The sequence below is a fragment of the Ptychodera flava genome, chromosome 15 (assembly GCF_041260155.1).
Source record: "Ptychodera flava strain L36383 chromosome 15, AS_Pfla_20210202, whole genome shotgun sequence".
In the NCBI taxonomy this organism is placed as follows: Eukaryota; Metazoa; Hemichordata; class Enteropneusta; family Ptychoderidae; genus Ptychodera; species Ptychodera flava.
In genome coordinates, this window is record NC_091942.1 from 39,240,823 (window position 1) to 39,263,378 (window position 22,556).

The 22,556-nt window shown below is 34.5% G+C and overlaps 1 protein-coding gene across 1 annotated transcript; it reads left to right on the forward strand.

Annotated features, from left to right (window-relative positions):
* Positions 1-151: 151 nt before the first annotated feature.
* LOC139152155 (testis-expressed protein 47-like) lies at positions 152-15,288 on the forward strand. Its single transcript, XM_070725260.1, has 8 exons — positions 152-559; positions 5,329-5,401; positions 6,492-6,595; positions 9,254-9,457; positions 11,469-11,528; positions 12,805-12,868; positions 13,348-13,443; positions 13,961-15,288. The coding sequence occupies exons 1-8, from the start codon at positions 419-421 to the stop codon at positions 14,002-14,004; spliced, it is 786 nt and encodes a 261-aa protein (XP_070581361.1). The 5' UTR covers positions 152-418; the 3' UTR covers positions 14,005-15,288.
* The last annotated feature ends 7,268 nt before the right edge of the window (positions 15,289-22,556 follow it).

Genomic DNA, 22,556 nt, shown 5'->3' on the forward strand with positions numbered 1-22,556 from the left:
GGGTTGTTAAGATATTCTTTTTCATATAAGTGAGTGGGGTATTTTAAGTGTCTTTATTCAGAGTCCAAGGCTTTTGTGTTGGTGATGTCAGTATTTGTTCCATGCCTAGCCAATCAGGGAATGTCTTTGTTGTTTGCATAGCAACCAGGCTAGACTCATTGCAAATTACTGAAAAGGGTAGATCATAGTGTCATTGATGTCATGAGTACTGTATTCAAATTGACTTCAGAGGTGACAGTCTGGTAAGCAATACAAACTAGACTGATCTGTTGTGTTACTCTCTGAGTCTGTTACGAAGACTACCAAATAAAGACTTGGATCAGAACGATATTGTACAAAGGGAACGTTGATTCTGAGTGAGTGCCTGTACTGGAATTATTCATCAGAAGACATATTTTTTCTGTGGACACTGTAAGCTATGGATTACTATGCAGACACAAATGATGACACAGTTAAGAAAAAACGTTCCAACTGGAAACCTATCAGCGGACTGGAATGGCCTGGTGATAATATGCTAGAGTTAGCATTGAAGAAAATACAACATCTGGATCCTGATCGGGTATACCTTCATTTTGTATGATTTAGAAAATATAGTAGAGCTCATTGCCAATGTTCCACTTTAAACTGCTGTTACACCATTTAAATATTGCAACTTATGCCCGCTAATGAATTGCACTACCACTAATGATGTCATAATGTACACAGATCAATAATGATATTTAATGATATTGATATTTTGTTTGTTCTGAAAACAAAGTCATTTATCAGTTTCTTTGCCTTTTATCTTTTGAACAGTTCTTGAGCCACGTAATGGAATTGACATGCATTAATAAAACAATAATTCCTTGTCAGAAAATTCAGATTATTGCATAGAATTTGCATATCTACATGATAGAATAAAAAATCTAGTAATTAATACATTTGGTAAATTTAAAGAGACTCATAGTTTTATTACATGTACCTGTAGATAAGAGTTATCTACATGTATAAGAGTTTTAGGAATACTAGTTCAGTCTCTCATTTTATGGAAAAGTAACAAAACTTACTTTTAACTGCTTTGTGGTCTCACCATCATTAACAAAATGTGTATAGTATTTGAACTGTAAACAGTAATGTACATTGTAATTCGACTGAAGGCCAACTCTTTCAAAGATATGTCACATTTTATGATCTAATAGGAGTTCAAATATACAATATACTTCAATTGGTATTAATTTGTAACCTAAGTATAATGGTGATAAGATAGCGTAACATGAAATATTAGCTGACATATACTGTGAATACATAATTAGCAATGATGTCTTATGTTGTATATCATAACAATTCCAGATCCTCAAATCAGTCATTTAATGAAAACAGTAGTCCTTACAAAGGTAAATGTATATTAATGTAGAGTGATCCTTGGAGATAGATATTCAGGAGCTCAAACTTTTGCAAGTATTTTGATTTATCACTTGTGAGGATTCATTTAGAACCTCATTGAGTATGTATTTTTCACCAGCTTGATTATTTTTCATTATTTTTATTTTGTATGCAAGTTGCAGGTTATTCTACTCCCAAGAGAATGTAGATACATGCACCCAATATTTAACTTGTTAACATAGCATCTATATGTGAAAATGAACTGTTGTTGTTTACATTTGAATTCTAGTCATGACCAGAATTTATTTATCGACAATATCAACACAGTTTACAGTACATGTATGTACAGGCTGAGTTGACAAGCTGAATACTGTGTTATATCAACATGCTTTTGGGAGTAGAACAAGGAATTACAGTGGACATTAAAAAACAGAAGTATGTAATGATCATCAAAAGTTAGCATTACTGGCCCATTAATGAAAATGGAAAATTTCATTTTTTCCTTAAAGTGTTGACACAAGATGGGCAGCCATTTTTATTTCAAGTGTCAGTAAATAGTGGATAATTTGTTTCTTAAATTTTGCAGGGTGACTCCTGATTTTTTATTCCTGATTATGAAAAGAAAAGGTGTAAGTTTCCTAACAGAAAGTTTGAGCAAAAATTGTTCTTGCAATTTCGAGGTGCATACTTCCTTTATTACAACAATGTTTATGGTTAAGTATTGCTAGCAAGGTACATGTTTGCAATAAATGATACTTTGTGACAGCTTATTACATGAATTTTAAAAATGTCAGCATTTAATTATTCACCTATATTCTCCACCTTAGTCATTGCATCATTTAATGAGTAATTAATGTTTGGCGGTTCAGATTTATTGGTGATGTTTTCATGAGGTGTTTTTGTTGTACATTGTGATTCATGACAAGACCATAGTAATAAGACAATATATACTGTACATGTAGATGTGACATTCACAAGACATGAAACATGCATTAATAACTATAGAGACATCAGTCACTCATATTTTGCTTCAAACATTTTTCATCAAACAACACTTCCTGCTGGTCATTTATCAATGTGTGTTACCATGACAATGCATTGTCATGATATACATGTAAAATGTATGGCTGTTCTATAATAAAATCCCATTTTGTGTGCCGGCAAATTGCCTAATCCCAGAAAATACAGGAACAATGGCCATGTTTGTTACAGATATTTCATTTGTTATGGCAACAGAAACTATGGGGATTACATATAAGAACAAATATTTGCACTTGTCAAAGGTCACTTGAGGACATACATGGCATAGATTATCATTCATGACCTTGACATTTGTGTTTTGTAATTGTATCTCAGGACAAGACATGTTACTTTGATTGATAGATAATTTCATATCACATCAAATTTCATAACCAAGTATAGCTTTAGGATTGCTGCTGTTGACAGTGCACAATAAAATTTAAGAAAAGAGTAGAACAATCCAACCTTTATATAAATATTTTATATGCAAGTGAAATAGAATGGTTTCTGGGAAGGTTTCTGCAACATTACCCACTCTGTGTCATTAACACAACTGTCCTGTTTGTTTTATTCACCTATACACCTAATTTTTTATCTCTCAAATTATGAGATTTTGTAACATACTAATACTTTATTCAGCTGTTGTGCAATAAACAATGCCAGTAAACAATGTCAGAATTGAATTGCATTTAAACATGGACATTATAGGTGAACATTTTAAATTGAAAAATTCAGGAACTTCTTTGACCATTTTATCCCCTGTGTAGCGGTCCAACTTTACCATAGAAAACAATGGGGTTGGGTAAAACTATGGTTGAGAAATGGTTAAACTGAAAACTGTGTTTCCTTTCCTTATAAAGTAAACTGATAGATACCTGTACACATTTTTGAATCATGGTGAATACTATTAACATGTACAAGCCTGCTTGTTGTATTTGTACAGTCATATGAATTACCTTTGTATAATATTGTGACAATGACATTTCTCTTGTTTGCTGTATTCAAGAACTGTATTTATGTTGCTAGAGACATATCCTCTTACTGGCACTGTAAGCCCCAATCCTACAGCATATTGACTTTCTGATATGTAAATTTCAGCTTTGTACTAAAAATCCTACATTTTTTCATCTGCTTTATTTATCTGCATAGCAATACCTCCCTAAGACTCTGTAAGCACTGTTAAACAAAACCTTTGACCTGCTATGTGATATATGCTCTTGAAAAAGGTCTACAATGTAGTGTCTGTTTCCCTAGCAACAGAATCATTTATAATAAGATCATTTGTGTACAGGACAGCCATTTTGTACATTTTAAGTATAATGTGATATGTAATTGCTTTTAATTGCTCAGTAATATTAAATGGCAGACTTTGTCAAGAGTACTATTGAAGCACATTTCCTACACACAGTGCAGAACAGCAGGCAATTTAGTTTATAGCCTTTGTTCAGTACATGTGAGTTAGGACTTAAAAAGTCATACTCTTGTATCTCAGTTTTTCATGCCATCTTAATAATTTCCATGATTTTGTCAAAGGGCCACTAAGCTGACGACTTTATGTGTAAAGTGACACCTTGCACAGAAGTAAGATTGAATTATTAAAACCAGGAATTTCCCTCAGTGTGTTTTACAAAGTATCATTGCTTTGAAATATGATAGTTTTGTTAAAGACAAGGAAACAGTCTTATAATTTGATAATTGAAAATATTTAATGTAGTCATTTGTCATGGTCAAAGAATGGAATATTAATATATGTATGACCTATGACTGAGATATATTTTTATAAATACTAATCATATGCCGCAATTTGTTTTCAAACAAGTATTTTCACAAAAAATCTCATATTAACTGATTTGATATCATGAATGATACAACAGAATAGACTTATATTCACAGAATGTTCTTATAGTCACATTTCTTAAACTATTGCAGCAGTTATGCAGTCATGCCACTTAGGGAAAATTCCTTTACTGGAACCCTGTCAATATGGGGTATTATCATATACCTCAAGCCACATTCCTATGTAACACTACATGGGGAAAAAAGCCCTTACATTTGTGTAATAATTTGTCATATTATGCCCAGGCATACTTTTTCCAAATATGAACAAGTATGTGCATTTCAGAACTTAGATTTATTCTGTTACTACATGCATTGCAATAAACAAAGCCAGAGCATATTTAACAATGTGTCCTCATTCTGATTGTAGGCCTGACAGTGTAGTAAGTGAAATCAGCTGATATTCCTATTGAAATGAGTGTTAACTGAGCATGTTTTACCTTGAAATTATTTACATAGGTAGCATACTTCCAACCATAACACAATTCAAAACCTTTGAAGACTGACACTTAAAACTTTTGTGGTCTGTACATAAAAGGTGACTTTTGGAATCGTGCAATCCATATTCTGTATAGAAAGTGTTTTGTACTGATGAATTGTACTTTGGAAAGATAATATATCAGATAAGTACTAAGGAACGTTTGAGTGTCACATTTAAAAGCTAAAATTGCTAAAAATGAAAACATTCTGTTTCATTGACATAATAACACCATAGAGATATGTGTTCCTAATATTCTCATTTCTTTGTGTGAATTACATGCAACAGAACTGTTCTGATAAATATTTAATGAAGCAGGCTGACATATATTCTTTTCACATCATAGCAACATGCCTTTGGATTCTTGAATATTTAATGTATGTCAGATAATTGAAATGTGTGACTATAACCAATGTTGATGTTGGTGACTTTAGTTCCTCATCAACTTACATGTGCACATTCATGACTGGAAGAGAACAAAAATTAGGTTTAACCCTTTGCACCCGGACCCCCTGGTACTCTATGACGTCATCGGACATTTCTGTCCGAGCCAGGTTCATTGTATAATATTGTATTGAGTAGTCTAAATTCCTATGCTGAATTATCATTTTTTGTTTTATTTTGTTTTTCAGAAAGCATTACTGCACAGATTAGTGTATATTGCCAAACTTGGACCTGAATTAAATGATAAAAGAGACCTAGGAAGTAAGTGTCATCTTAGTTGTCTCCTCATTTGGTACAAAGTGTAAAAATGGCTAACTTCAGTAAAACATAGTGAAAGCTTGTAAACATCGTGTTCAGTATCTTTATCTTTAATAACAATCATTTACTTCAGAAAATTTAATCAAAATTACCTTTCACAACCAATTCTTTCATCTTGTGCTGGTAAAATCTATTTCTTAATATATTATACATGGACTGAAAGGTAAAAAATAATGAACAATCTTCTAAAGTTAGAATATACTAACTGTAGAGGAACTTTCTATCAAACTGTTGGTGTAAATTATTCCTGTATCTGATATTCAAATGATATCATGTTTGATGTTGTTGTAAAGTGGCTTCATCTTTTTAGCTCCCAATATGTGACTGTATACATACAATTGGGAACTGACGGAATCAGGGGTGTCTTATACTTGATATTGTGGTCTACAGCATGTCCAATATAGTATAGTTATATGAAAAGGGAAGGCAGCCAGCTTCCTTTCATGTCTGTGAAAACCTTTTGTTTCACTTGCTGTCATGAACTTGTTCGCTGAATCTCCAACACAGGACTGATGGTTGATTACATGGACGTCCAATCTACTGTACCTTTGATCCTTCTTGAAAGCTGCCCTGTCACTGTTGAAATGTAGTGCTGAGTCTTAAAATTCAGTTTCTTAAATGAATGGCAGCTAATGGGGCATCTGGAAATCTCAGTAAAACTTCAAATTTTTCCGCTTCCATTTGCATATTAATGTGAATTGTTACAGGCTGACACCAAAGAACTGTAAAACAGTTAGGGTCCATTAATGTCTGACGTGACCTTATTGATTTTAGACATGGGAGAGGTAAATATTTCCATCCTCCCACATACAGGTTGTATGTAGAATATTAAAATAGTAATTCAATGTCATTTATTGATAATATTGATATTTCATAATTATAAAATTAATGTTATATTTCTTAGACTATCTATTCCTAGTTCACATATGTAGTAATCAGTTCTATATGAATGATTCATTTGTTCATTCATTTGTCCTCAACTTTTCTTGTCGATGTCATCTGACGATCATTCCATCATGTGTTTTATGACCAGGTTATTATGAGAAGCAGTTCAAACAATGGCAGAACCAACACCAAGGTGAAGGAGTTACAGGAATGCTGCTTGTTTATCCAAGTTATTATGTTCATCTTGTAGAAGTAAGTATCAGATTCTTATGAAAGTGAATAAGTATTGCTTGGATAATATCATGATGTAATTGGAGATAGAAAAGTGCAAGAGTTGTTATTTCTAAAAATGCTGCATTGAGAAGTATATGCAACACAATATGTCTAATATTTGATCTACCAAAGTCTCAGATCTACACATGCTGTAATGGCAGAGAATCTGGGTCAAAATAATTGTTATAATCATCATATATAATCTATTGATTGTAGCTACAAGTCAAATGACCATGTATTGTGCTGGATGGAAGAGGATCTTGCTTTTCCAACTAATTAAAAAATGTTTTTCCACATATTTTGTTTAAATACACGGGATGAAAGTTTTATTTTCAGTTAGCTGACATTGCATTTGCATGTTGTTACTTCTTTTATAAGTGCATGTGGTTACAGTAGACTGAAAGATTCCGTCGCGTGCGGGCGCTCCGGCGCACAGCGACCTATGACCTACGACCCTTTAAAAAGGGTCGTAGGTCACTGTGCGCCGGAGCGCCCGCACGCGACGGAATCTTTCAGTCAAGTGTTACAGTTTCAGTGAGGAAAGCAGGAATTAGCCTTTTGTTGACTGTGTATAAACCAACTAATATTAAAATGCATACGTTGAGGAGTTACTTCAGTGAAAGACTACATACTACAAATGAAGGAACATCTTAAGTGGCTGTATTGAGTTGTATTTGCTGATACAGATGAAATGTTCCATGTGTTATAGCGCCCTCGCTAGTTCATTTTCAAACTTTACATCGGTTGAAGTACTTGCACATGCACAGGATACTCTAAATAGAGTGTATATTCTATTGTTGAGTATATATTATTAACCTTAAAGTTCACCACTTTGTTTTCTATGATCTCATAAATATCCTGATGAGAATCTTGTTACAAGGGTTGCTAAAGTGAGGAGCAGTGTCTTATTATATAAACAATGAAAATCATAAGGTTTGTTGCTGCCTACAAAGGCACTGTTGATTTTGCTCTAGGAACACTACATGGACATAACATTCAAAGTAAATCACAGCAAATGAAATGAACTTTGAGCAAAGTATTTATCAAAATTTGTTTTGCTGTGAATGGTGATGTACAGTGCATGCTGTTTTAACAATGATGCTCGTGGGCAATGAGTCAAGACAATTCAAAATGATGAATTATGCTTACTTTACTGATAATCTTATTCCCTAACAGAGAGAGTTACCATTGCCATCTTATATAGAAAGCAGATTTTATTGCATGTAATATGTAACAATGCAAGTGTTAAACCTTCTTGTTTACGTCAGTTCAGTCACATTTTGATCTGACCCAAGGCCAATTCCAACCTTACCTTAATTCTTACCTTACTTTGTGCATGGTGATAGGACTGTGCCTTATGCCATGTATACATCTACATCTATAAAGTCCTATCATTTGCACTACCAATTTCCGTTCATTTTATTTTCTGAACAACAATTGTCAGAATCTTGAACTAGCATTATACATACCAGAACAAATTTGCAAGAAATATTTGTATGTTGTGAAATATGATAAATCTTCAGATTCATGATAATTCTAATTTTGAGAATTATACATTATTCACGCTCTGTAAGAGAAATGTCAAATATTGATTGCTGGAAATATTAAGGTACTTTTACATACAGTGTTTGTTACAGGTAAAGTTATAAGGTCTTAGGAGTCTGTCTTTGTTGAGCATGCTCCGTGCCCCAGATACTACATTCTCTTATGTTGGGGGCAGTGGATGAAGTATTGAAGATGCTTTGCTGGCAAAAAACCTGATGTGTAATTTTTAGTAAGCTGTGCTACTCCCAGATTACATGATTTACATGTCAAACATGAACACCGATGAGTGTCTACTTCATTTCATTTGATAAAATGATGAAAGACAAGATTGCAAACTATATCACTGTATTGCAACTATATCACTGTATTGCAACTATATCACTGTATTGCAACTATATCACTGTATTGCAACTATATCACTGTACTGCAACTATATCACTGTACTGCAACTATATCACTGTACTGCAACTATATCACTGTACTGCAACTATATCACTGTATTGCATACTGCAACTATATCACTGTACTGCAACTATATCACTGTATTGCAACTATATCACTGTATTGCAACTATATCACTGTATTGCAACTATATCACTGTACTGCAACTATATCACTGTACTGCAACTATATCACTGTATTGCAACTATATCACTGTATTGCAACTATATCACTGTACTGCAACTATATCACTGTATTGCATACTGCAACTATATCACTGTATTGCAACTATATCACTGTATTGCAACTATATCACTGTACTGCAACTATATCACTGTATTGCAACTATATCACTGTACTGCAACTATATCACTGTACTGCAACTATATCACTGTACTGCAACTATATCACTGTACTGCAACTATATCACTGTATTGCAACTATATCACTGTATTGCAACTATATCACTGTATTGCAACTATATCACTGTATTGCAACTATATCACTGTACTGCAACTATATCACTGTACTGCAACTATATCACTGTATTACAACTATATCACTGTATTGAATGAAATGTAACTTTTCATCATAAAAACACCGAAACTATTACTGTTTTGCTGAATAATTAATTTGTTTTGTATCTGATAGTCCTCACAGGAAGTGTTGATGGCACTCATCCGTGATTTGAAGAGTATGGAAGAGACAAGTGACACCCTGATCACTCTGTCTAAGATCCTGGTAGTATCAGGAAATGTACCAACCAGGCTTTTCAATCAGTGGAATTCAAGAGTATTGAATCTTCCAGCATCAAGGTTGGAGTTGTATGAGACAAATGAAGCAGTGGAAAATCTTGTAAGTAGTAGTGTCAGCAGGAAGACTTATTGATATCGCATTCTACAAGTGTCATTCACTCATCGGACATTGCATCATACATGTGATATCGCATTCTACAAGTGTCATTCACTCATCAGACATTGCATCATACATGTGATATCGCATTCTACAAGTCTCATTCACTCATCAGACATTGCATCATACATGTGATATCGCATTCTACAAGTGTCATTCACTCATCAGACATTGCATCATACATGTGATATCGCATTCTACAAGTGTCATTCACTCATCAGACATTGCATCATACATGTGATATCGCATTCTACAAGTGTCATTCACTCATCGGACATTGCATCATACATGTGATATCGCATTCTACAAGTGTCATTCACTCATCGGACATTGCATCATACATGTGATATCGCATTCTACAAGTGTCATTCACTCATCGGACATTGCATCATACATGTGATATCGCATTCTACAAGTGTCATTCACTCATCGGACATTGCATCATACATGTGATATCGCATTCTACAAGTGTCATTCACTCATCAGACATTGCATCATACATGTGATATCGCATTCTACAAGTGTCATTCACTCATCAGACATTGCATCATACATGTGATATCGCATTCTACAAGTCTCATTCACTCATCAGACATTGCATCATACATGTGATATCGCATTCTACAAGTGTCATTCACTCATCAGACATTGCATCATACATGTGATATCGCATTCTACAAGTGTCATTCACTCATCAGACATTGCATCATACATGTGATATCGCATTCTACAAGTGTCATTCACTCATCAGACATTGCATCATACATATGATATTGCATTCTACAAGTGTCATTCACTCATCAGACATTGCATCATACATGTGATATCGCATTCTACATACATGTGATATCGCATTCTACAAGTGTCATTCACTCATCGGACATTGCATCATACATGTGATATCGCATTCTACAAGTGTCATTCACTCATCGGACATTGCATCATACATGTGATATCGCATTCTACAAGTGTCATTCACTCATCAGACATTGCATCATACATGTGATATCGCATTCTACAAGTGTCATGTGATATCGCATTCTACAAGTATCATTCACTCATCAGACATTGCATCATACATGTGATATCGCATTCTACAAGTGTCATTCACTCATCAGACATTGCATCATACATGTGATATCGCATTCTACAAGTGTCATTCACTCATCAGACATTGCATCATACATGTGATATCGCATTCTACAAGTGTCATTCACTCATCAGACATTGCATCATACATGTGATATCGCATTCTACAAGTGTCCATCACTCATCAGACATTGCATCATACATGTGATATCGCATTCTACAAGTCTCACACACTCATCAGACATTGCATCATACATGTGATATCGCATTCTACAAGTCTCACACACTCATCAGACATTGCATCATACATGTGATATCGCATTCTACAAGTGTCATTCACTCATCAGACATTGCATCATACATGTGATATCGCATTCTACAAGTGTCATTCACTCATCAGACATTGCATCATACATGTGATATCGCATTCTACAAGTCTCATTCACTCATCTGACAGACATTGCATCATACATGTGATATCGCATTCTACAAGTCTCATACACTCATCAGACATTGCATCATACATGTTATATTTTACTCTATACAATTTAAAGTGACCAATGCCTTACCACATATATATCCTACATTTTCACTTATTTTGTCAAATGTCTTTATTTAGATATATATTTATCTGATGTGAAACTTTAAATTATGTTTCCAAGCTTTCAAACAAAACTCACTTAAATACATGTGGTCTGTTTGGAGATTAAGGTAACACAGTTTCTGTTTCAGTCTATATTGGAACACCAGAGGAATTTCCCAGTCTGTATATTATATAGTTACATTAACATCATACTTACCATCCTCAGCAAATGATACTTCCACACAAATTATTGACATTATTCCTAATTTGATTGATCCACAGGTTTCAGAATCTTTAACACAGCTGCTAAAACTGGGTGCATATCTGGCAAAACAACCAAAGGTTAGTGAAAAAAACCACTGCACTGTCTGCCCTAGGGGCCGTGGATAATTAAAACCTGCGCATGGCAAACACAATTAATTGTGTTTGGCTTCAACCCTCCCCTCTTAAAGGGTTAAGTTTGGAAGTGTGAAAATCTAACCAAGCCTCATTCTGTATCAGCATACCTACAGTTATGTGGCTATGAAATCACGCATACACGACCACTGCCCCTGGTATACCCCCTGGCATCCAATCAATCTTTCTTCAGCCCCAGCTGGACAATAATGCAGCCACTAGAAAGAAATGAATTATAACAGTGTATCCAAAATGATTGTTACTTTCTTTTACATGTGTACCAAACCACATGTATGTCAAAAGAATGCTGGTGTACAGCTGGTGCCGCAATGGCCTGGTACACACCAAACATTAATAGCAATACTTTGTGATTTAAAAAATGTGTAGCGAGATGTTGCGATATAAAAACATGTAGTGCGATAAATGTACACAATAATCAAAATAAAGCCAAACCCCCTTCCCCACTAAGAGCAGAAATTGTGTTTATTGTGTCCATGTTTTAATTATCCACAGCCCCTCAGCTCATCAAATTTCATCTATAAAATCTGAGATTTTACAACAACAATGCAGTTTTTTTGAAAATAGATTCACATCTGTATACCATTGACTATGTGTTCAAAGGTGATAATCCTAGAACATCATAGGATCATAAAGTTCCAGTGAAGATTTAGTATTTGCAATCGAAAAATTTTTCCATGTATGGTATAGAGTAACAGTAGCAGCAAGATTCCATGAAACCTGTCTGTAGCATTTAGAAGACAATTCCAAGTATCCTTCTTACACAGGTACTTTTCTATTAATACTGACTGTGCAACATGGTTTCTAAAATCTTTCACAAATAGACAAGAATCTATAAAGAGTTATCTTAAAAGTTACAGGATTTTTATCATTTAGGCCAAGTATGTGAAGGGAACATGGTCAAACTGCTTTTTTTGGTCATTTCTGGTCATCGGTATGTGACAAAATAGTCATTACACAATATGGCCTGTTTTTATATGACATATCAGCACTTGTGTCATTTGTACATACACTGCGAGACAAACACAGCACAAATGATACTCACTAGAATATCTTGTCAAAACCTATAATTATCAACAAATGAAAAGTTTAAACTATTTTATTGAGTCAATTAAGGCATGAGAAAGTTATTGTTGTGATCTTTAATGATATGCAGAAATGAATTGACAAAATCAATCTGAAATCTGATTTGTTTGATTTCTAGTTAAGTCTCAAGAATGTTATGGACACATTACATGATAAAGTTCCTGAGTTGTTGATACCACAAGGTGAGTCAGAAATTAATATGCAAAAATATAGTACAGCAACTGTATAATCAGCTTCTACTTCATGTATCATGGATACATGTACACACCTACACATATACATGTACTATACTCATCGATCATAACATGCTGCTTGATTGTGAGGACCTCCGTCAAATACCAAGAGATACCTTTTTGCTCTTCTCTCATTTGGCTGTCCGATGAGAAAATTCTGCATCAAAATGTTCTTAGCTTTTAATGATCATGTTTTTTCTCTTATTTATCTTCTGTACCGTCTCACTTACTTTGGACTAAACTGAGAGAATCTTTGCAAAAGGAGAAAAACTGGCAGTAGTATTTGATGACTATGGCATTACTCAGCTGAATTATATGAATTTTGTTACAGATGGATCAGTGTAAAAAGTCAGCTTTATTTTTCATAATGTAATGTGTATCATAACATTTCTATATTGTTTTCATTTCTTTCCTTTCCTTTCCCCCAGACTTGATTGGTTATCTTCTCCAATCTCCTGAGCTTCTCTCTCCACAGATGTACCTTGAACAATATGACAAACCATTTGATGTCGTCTTGGATAATGGTAAGTCAATAGTCGTTAGAGACTTTTCAGTTTCAAATCCCCCCTCCCCCACCTCTGGGAATTTTTTGTGGACATCAAAAAGTGGCTTAACAACACCCCTACCCCGTTCACTACTATAGAGAGAACAGCAGTATTAGACTGTTGTGCCAGCCATCAAGTTAATTGGTCATGAAACCATGCTTTGCTCACTGAAAGTCTGTTAAATTAAACACACATCGCTCATGATAGTTTTTTTCCTCTGTATAAATTTTACTACAATATTTCCAGAGTTCAATGACACACATATCAATGCTTGAATTGCCACTCTGCACAAAACAAACCAAGGATATGTGTATTCATTGGATATAGTATGAAATGAAGATTTGTCTTTTTCAATTTTTTTTTATCTTTAACCATATATTGTAGCATGCCAATGAATGTCTTGGTTTATACTTAGTTCAAAATATTTAGATTTACAAACTATATCTACAGTTCTTTTCTGTTTACCCTTGATTCAAGTTTTTCTCTTTCATTTCAGAATTGGTGTGGCCATTACCGACAAAAACATTCCCATTGAGCTAAAAATTGATCAATCAATGACATGATGAAGACTAAGAAGACAAAGGCTTCATATCACATACATTCACTCTGCAGTACCACCGACTGTGAATTTTTAATGAACGCAGCATAAATAAATTATGTATGCTGAGTATTGGCCTCCAATACACAGAAAAACTGTCATTTATATTTTAGCAAGTATCCTGTTTACAAACTTCAAACTTTCTCTGCATTGTTAGGATCTATCTTACAAATTATTATCTTATAAATTGAAACATATTTTTTGAATTTTTAAGATACTGTGAAAATTGTCATTTGCATTTGAATCTATCATTTGTTTGAACAGAGATTCAATAGATGGTTTTGCAGCAATAAGTCTTCATATCTCACTCAGTGTGCTTTGCTCATTCAAACATTGATAGTTACATTGCTGATGATTTACGGTCACACGGTATGCACTGTTTTGATGCTGATATATGCAAATAGCCAGTTTAATACTGTTCAACAGTTTAGACCACTGTTAACTGGGTAAGTTTGAATGTGTCATGTGCTCATTTTAGAGTGTGTAACAGAATATGGCCTTGTTGTCTGCCACCAAGTGTGTGTGGTAGCCATATTTGAATAACAGCATATGGTTTTTTTCTTTGGCCTTAGAGCTGCACTAAATACCAGAAGTCTGTTTCCTTAGACGGATAGCTTCATGAAATAGACTGATTTAGGACAACTGCTAAGCCCCCAAGGAAATAAATGTATGCTGTAACCGGAATATGGCCAGTCTATGTGTAGATATTATAATTTTCATGTTCTATTCAGTTGCAGATGTCACCTGTCATCTTAAATTTATGTAAATTATCAGTCAAATTTTAATATTTTTTTGGCAAGGAAGTAAATTTAGATAAAATGAAATTGAGAAGTCTAGTTGAGGGAAACAACTGAAACTTTCATGTCTTCTAATTGAATAAACTTTCCACATAAAAACGATCAAAGGTTAAATACAGTTAGGTTGATGTAGTTCTAACAATGCAGAAAGCAAAAAAGGCATATGTTAATCAGAGTGTGCGCATACAGAAATACCATTCTTAAACATGACTCATTTCAAACAAAGTTTTAATATAACCTATCCTGCTGGTGTTTATAAATTTCACTTTCATTCGCATAGTTTTATTCCTAAAGAACTATTAAACCATATTTATCAATTGTCATTGGAACCCGTCCAAATTTTGTACAATTTATAAGTCTTAATTTTAATTTGTATATATACATTTGAAGTTAAAGTCAATAAAGGTTTGTTTCTCTTAAAATATTGTATGTATTTTCCCCTGGTGTTTCTTATCATATTTACACATATACATAGATATTATGTCTTCAACTGACAAAGCAAAGTGCAGAGTTGTAAATAACCATTCCCCAACACAGAGCTACTGTAGTTATTTCTACTCCATGATGTGACACGCAATAGGGCCGTTCACATTTACGTCACTGTTCTCTCATTAATATGCAAAAATAAATATTTGTCCGCATTTTTAGATTACGCCTTGAAAATTACACATGCAAGAACGACGAAAATACATCTCAGTGGGCGACTGCTAGTGTAACAGTGAATACTAAAAAACATATTCACGACTCAGAGTACAAGCTGCAAAAACAGCCACGCATGCAACATTGATAAAATTTGTCCGCATTTCAAGCTGCGTGTCCGATGTCGCGCGCGTACAGCTATATTTAGTAACAAACCTGTAACCGTGAATAGCGCAATTTGTGGTAATGCCTTCAACCGTTGCCATGGAGAGGTAGCGGTTTACTTTAATGTGACAATGTTACTGATAGTGCAAGTCATCAATGAAACATGGGGTGACTGTACTCCGTACCCAACAACTGTAGACAGTGCATGAGTAATGGCATCAAAATATGCGTTCTGAGCAAATTTAGTATTTTGACATGATACATGAAAAATCAATGAGACTCAAGTTTTGAACTTACCTCAATTCAATACCTGCTAAGGATGTTTAACATCAATACCTCAGTCACACTGACTGGCCTCAAACGAATTATGTTATAGGTCTATTAGCCGAAATAGATAATTAGCAAGGACAGTGTTGAAGTCTTTATATGAGCCAATTATTGCTTTTATGTAGTAAACATCTTCAGAAGAATAAGGGAATTATCATTGTGAATGGCCTAGTGTATATGTTCACGCGCACACACACACACACATATACACTGCTGCAGAACAGGCTGTCTTTCTTGTAACTTCTTTCCATTCATTCATTCATTCATTCATGTCTTATGCTATCTTTATATTGATTTCATTGATCATTTGGTCATCATCTTTTTTGTGTGAATTGCTATGTGAAATACTTCTAGCAGTACTCCCTGTAGCTTTGTGTTGTATCCCCTCCCCCCCAACAGTATAAAAAGACCAATTCCTTAAAATGATTGGCAGATCATAATGGAATCCATATAAAATTCTACTGGCCACCCATATAGCACTTGTAAGCGTCAATGGTTACCCCTGTCCTATCCTTTGTTCATTTGGCATCATTGCTGGCTATATCACAGATATTGGTCAACAGTTCAATCTACATATTTCACAGGTATTGTGCCAGGTGAGTATTACATATATCTATAGGATACAATGATTACTTTGATTACATTTTCTAATATCAAAGGCGTAATCTCCAAGATGTGTAGAGTTTTTGTGGCAAATTTTGAAATCTTCTCACTGCACATCTGTGGTGAGACTACGAGCTAAATAGGACAATTTGATAACAAATAGTTGACAATATGTATTGGATTTCATGTTACATGTTTTTAAAGCTGATTTTACTGATGTTAATACACAACCATTTGATGTTGGCCTCTGGAGTCAAAGTCCTGTAAAATGTTTTAGTTTTTTAATGCGCATCATTGTGAAGGGGTGAAACGAAAACTCCATGATTTGGTGTGATCCATTATATCGATGAAGTTTTTGGTCTGCAATTTACACACCTACACAAAGGTAAAAGTTAGGATATTGATCATTTTTTAAAATGTTCATTTTAAACCTTGAATTCCATGGAATGTTTACCAATCATACTCCTCTTCAATGAAAATAAAGTAGCTGTTATATTCCACATTGATTTTGTAGTGTACAACAAGAATTACTTTGGATGTTTACCTAAGAGTCTACAGCGATAGAAGGACAATCCAATAGCCCTAGCTGTGTCAACGGCCAGAAAAAAAGTTTACTTTGGTCACAGTCCATCATGGTAAACGACGTGCCTCTTTACGGCAACAGCTTAGCGCTTGATTTTTGCATAGGTCAGCGGAGCGGAAATTATGCTCTGGCTCTCGAGAATGGTCACTGTCATGACAGTCCCTCCATCACGGAGAAACTGTGCTCAGGTGTTGGCAAACATGATTCAGTAAACATTAAGATGCTAGCTCTGATTTTGAGATCCGAGCAGAATATAAAATCGCAAGTCAACAAAAATATTTCCGTTGAAAAGATTGATAAAAATGAAATGCATTAAAAGATACGTCGTACATTAATCTTTGTGCATTATGTACATTTAGCTATTAACACGATTGGAACTAATTTGGGATAATTGGATAGTGTATTAATGTAAGCTCATCTGCTTTTCTTTTCTTGCAATTCACTTGCTTTTATGGGTTATTTGGAATATTGCAACTTTCAGCTTTAGGTCATCTAAAACACTTTTGATAAATCTGAACAATTAAACTATCCAATTATCCCAAATGAGTTCCGATGGTGTTTATTTGTGTATGCGTCTGCTTACCCATTGCAAGACATGATATCATCATCGGAATAGTTGGTTTTTACAATGCTCGATAATATATAGGAAAAGTCGTCTACCATTGATCGTGAATCTTGAACATCGTGATATCAAATTTTCGAGCGTACAGACCCATCTGTGGCGATTGACAACACATGACTCATAACTGTAGATCGATGACGGCCTTTGCAACAATCGTGATCAATCACTATAACTGTAGTAATACATGTATAGATTTTGCCTTGCCGACGCAGTTCCGATGATCAGAGCATTATTAAACATTGGAAGTATGTACTGAACTCACATTTTAACTCAAATTTTCTATGGACAAAAGCACCAATTGTCTTAAAATAAGGTGTTACAACCAAACACAGTCCCTCTACTATAAAAGAGGGACCGTGAACTAAACAATGTTAAATGAAATGTGAAATAAACTGTTTGCATAGTTTTATGAACATGAAATTGGAAGAGAAGGGTTTGATGAAAAATTCAGCGTCTAACCCTTACTGATGGGATAAATTCAACGGATCACTTCATAGTAACTGTACATCACAAGAAAGTGCAAATTATATTGATTTAAAATCAAAGACAATCTTTAGGTTGAGCTTGATATAAATTTGACCGACAAGAAATAGCGAATATCCAGGAGAAGAAAGAAACCAGCGTGAAACATGAAATGGCAAATACAGAAGGAATTTAAAATATAGTGTCATCTTTTTGAAAAATTTCATTCGCAAATACAGATTTGAGTATTACATCAAGTTGCTTTATATCTGCTGCATCTCTTTCACTCAGAGGCACTGAAGACCACCGTTCGTTTTGTTCTGGTTAATTCGACTCGCATACATCGGTAACTTCAAATGTAAAGTTTGCATTCACGAAATGATTCTCACGTTTGCTGCAACCGTTACTAGCTGTATAGATAATAGCACACACAGACACATATGTATATAGAAGTATGTATACACACACACACACACACACATATATATATATATATATATATATATATATATATATATATATATATATTGCCTATATATATATATATATATATATATATATATATATATATATATATATATATATATATATATATATATATATATATATATATATATATATATATATATAGTGCGTATTACAAGTTCTCCGGAAAGTACTCAATATATTCAGTAGAAATAGAAATAAAAAGACTCCGAAGATGTACGATATCATTTTCTCGAGTTCCCGTTATAATCGCTTGTGAGTTTATTATTAAACTGGATTAATGGGCCTATCAATAATTTCTTGAGCTGAATTTTGAAAGTCTCGAAAGGTAAATGATGTCTCAATTGCGAGACTTTCTGAACTGTCTGGAAATCTGTTCTCCATCATCAGCCTGTGAAAATCGACATCCAGTAGTATAGGTCCTACACCAGAAATGAAATCCTCCAACAAAAGTGTAGCTCATGCTGTCCTTATAAACTGAGGACAGAGAGAGTGCCGTAGAATTGTGATGTATACTACCATATATATTTGGCATGCATACAATGAAATAAAGGAAAGCAATGTCTCGAGACTTGTCAAAGAGTTTGTAAACAAACACCTGATTCTCAATGGTGACATCAATCACAAGAATTGCAGCATCTGTACATTTTTACTCACTTTTTTAAAATGAGAGACTCCGAGTCAATATCAAGGTGATATCTTACAAACGCACGGCCATCGTTAGAACAACACGTGTCATCTATGAACCTGTAGCAATCATGGAATCTTTGGGCTCTTTATAACTATTAGTGAACCTATCTACCAACAAAGTACCGTTCATAATTATACTACTACAGATTAATTGGCCCAAAACGATGCAGGCTTTATACTAAATAGAATATCAATTATTTGATTGGGCAATGTGTTGCCAACCTATCTTCAAAATGAAATGTCTTGGTGAAATTAAGTCGCTGTGTCTCGTTTCTTCATCCAGAATTCCCTTAAGGAGGATACACTTATGGTTTTCTTTTAGTACCACCTTTGAATACAATATGTGACACACACACTGTGCTGTGTTCTTATTAATCTATATGTACATTTTTGTCATCTGCAACTCAAGTTTGACGCATTCATGCGATATCAGGTAGTGCCTGTCAGAGCATGAAACTTCAGCTAAGGAAATTAAGATTCAAAGATTTGAATTTCCCCCCTGCAGTTTTGCTAGTGATTTGATATTTCCTCCGGCACCCAATGAAACAGAAACATGAATTTACGGAGTCACCTGCTGCATTTGATTGTCAACTGTATCATCACTCACAAGGAACAGAAGGATCCACTTTGAGCTATTTGAAGCTTCAAAGCATGGTTTTAAGACCTTTCCTGAACAATACAAGGGGACCCGGTGTTGAATCAAGTGATGGGTTTTTTGTGATTATGCTGAATGTCATCACTATCCATAAAGACTGACGCAGATGTGCCATGTCACTATTTACCTTTGTTTATTTTATTATCCCTTGTCTTGTTTATATCAGTGATCTTATGTGCGATTAATGCAGCAGCTTTAACTGTTTATCTAACTTCTTCAATGTCTAGATGTCTAGGGACACTAATAGATATTCCATAGGTCAGTGTGAGATATTCCATACATGTAACAACAGGAAAGTTTTTAGTCAATATTTTCTCTCTTCTTGTATTTTTAGAGATTATATTTTCATTTGACAACATGGGAATCGGGAGTAGCTGTATGCAATGTGATATAAAGCATTATTACGGCAGGGAACGAGAAGAGAGCATTTTTGACACCAGGAAATTACTTTCGGAGCTGATAACTTTACAAACCGCCGTTTTGCTTAAGGAGAATGTTGACTCCCCCTTGGCATACTCCAACTCCGGAAAAAGTATTGACCAGCAAAATGTAGGATTTGGACAAATTTTTGATGTCACACGTATAACAAGAACTGTTCGGTCCTCCCATGGCAGTGATGGTCCGCTAGATGCTGTTACAGTGTCTCATCGACACTATTCATCTGCTAATGCGAAAAGACCCTGGCCAATGCCGAGTATACCTGAAATGTCTGATTGTCATAGTACAGAATAATAGCGTGATATGGACTGAGAATGAAGATCTCAAGAAACTTCTTTACCATATATGCCTGAAACTATTGTACTCTTTTAAAAGTTGTGTACTTTTCGTGAAAATCTATTTTCTTTTATTTTTTCACAAACCTGTCCATCGGGAGATTCCCAACTGGACTTGATGATTATGGTCATCTGGATCACATTATGCTGAAACATTCTCGCCTAGTATTGGTGAAATATTTTTACCATGCCAGTTTATAGCAATTAGCTAATAGAAAAAAAAAACTAATAGTCTTCTAGACACAATGCAAAGTAATCTGAACTGTCGGTTTCAGTTCTTTAGATACATCATGATTGTCCGTGCCATCAAAAGGATAATGATAATATCGATACCTTTAGACTGTGGAGGTTTACTCAAATTCCTGAAGTGAAACAATGTTGTTGTGTTACCTGGACAGTGCCTATGGGTGTTTTGACAGACCTTTCCTTTTCACAGTGTTATAATAAATTCATACCTGGAATGCCGATAATTATGTACAGTCGCAGATACCTTCAGATGCAGCTGAGTACGAAAAAAAATGAAAATTGAATTCAAACACCAATTAGATCAACAATAAATACACTGGCAGCTAATGTGTCAAATCAGAGTGAGAATTCTGTGTGATATTTTTATTTTGGTATGGTGAAATTCAATGATGAGGTGGAACGCATATTTTGACTATGCCGAGGAAACTTCTTTCAGAGGAAAAGAGTTTAAAATGTCACCTTCATAGAAATATAAGACTTGATAAATAAAGAAAATGACGTTCGACCATATCAACCCTTTATCAATGTAATTATCCAGCCACTCCGATAATATGTACAACAAACTTTGACGAGACAGGTGAGAAAGCCGATTAAATTAGCAGGCAACAACAACCTTGTAGTGTAGACAATTTTATGAGATGTTAAGGGAGCATTCGTTTTTTACAGGGAGGGTCGGGTCGGTGGAACTTGAGCAACAAATGAAATATAAAAAGCGACCCCCCTCCAAATCAAATTTCTAAAATTTGACCCCCCTCCCAAATTCATCAAACGTAAAATGTGACCCCCTCCCCCCCCAAAAATCATCAGATTTGATTCATTAACCCTTCGCACCGTATGGCCCTGGGCTGAAAAATTAGGCCCTTCAAAAGTGTTTGCAAGAAAAAGAGTTACCCACCCCAATTTTCATGCTCAAAAAACAGCGACCCTCCCCCAGATGTCACAGTCCGTATCAATAATATCTTAATTGACTTATAATTTCCCATTAGACCTTTGAACTTTCAAAGAATCCTTTTTGAACTTTACAAATAATCACTGGGTGAAATTCCAATATCATATTGTTTTTTCAGATCTGCTCTTTCAAATATAATATTCCCGTCATGTACATTACTATCAATTGTCAAACTTTTTAAAAGCACAGATTTTAATAGCTAGTTTTGTATTGTAAAAATATATTCAAAGTTACCTCACATACCACAATGTATTCCAAAATCAAATTTCTTTCACACACATGCACCGGTAACTACCTTAGTCTGATCAAGTACATTAATATCAATAATCAAGAGTCTATAAATACACAGATTTAGCTAGTTTTGTATTTAAAAGAAATTATTCATAGCTTCTTATAGACTACTCATAGATTATGTATGGAGGACCAAGCAACATTTCAGTGAAATTCCAAAGTCAATTTTTTTTCCATATCTCCATACAAACCTTTGTAAAATTTGA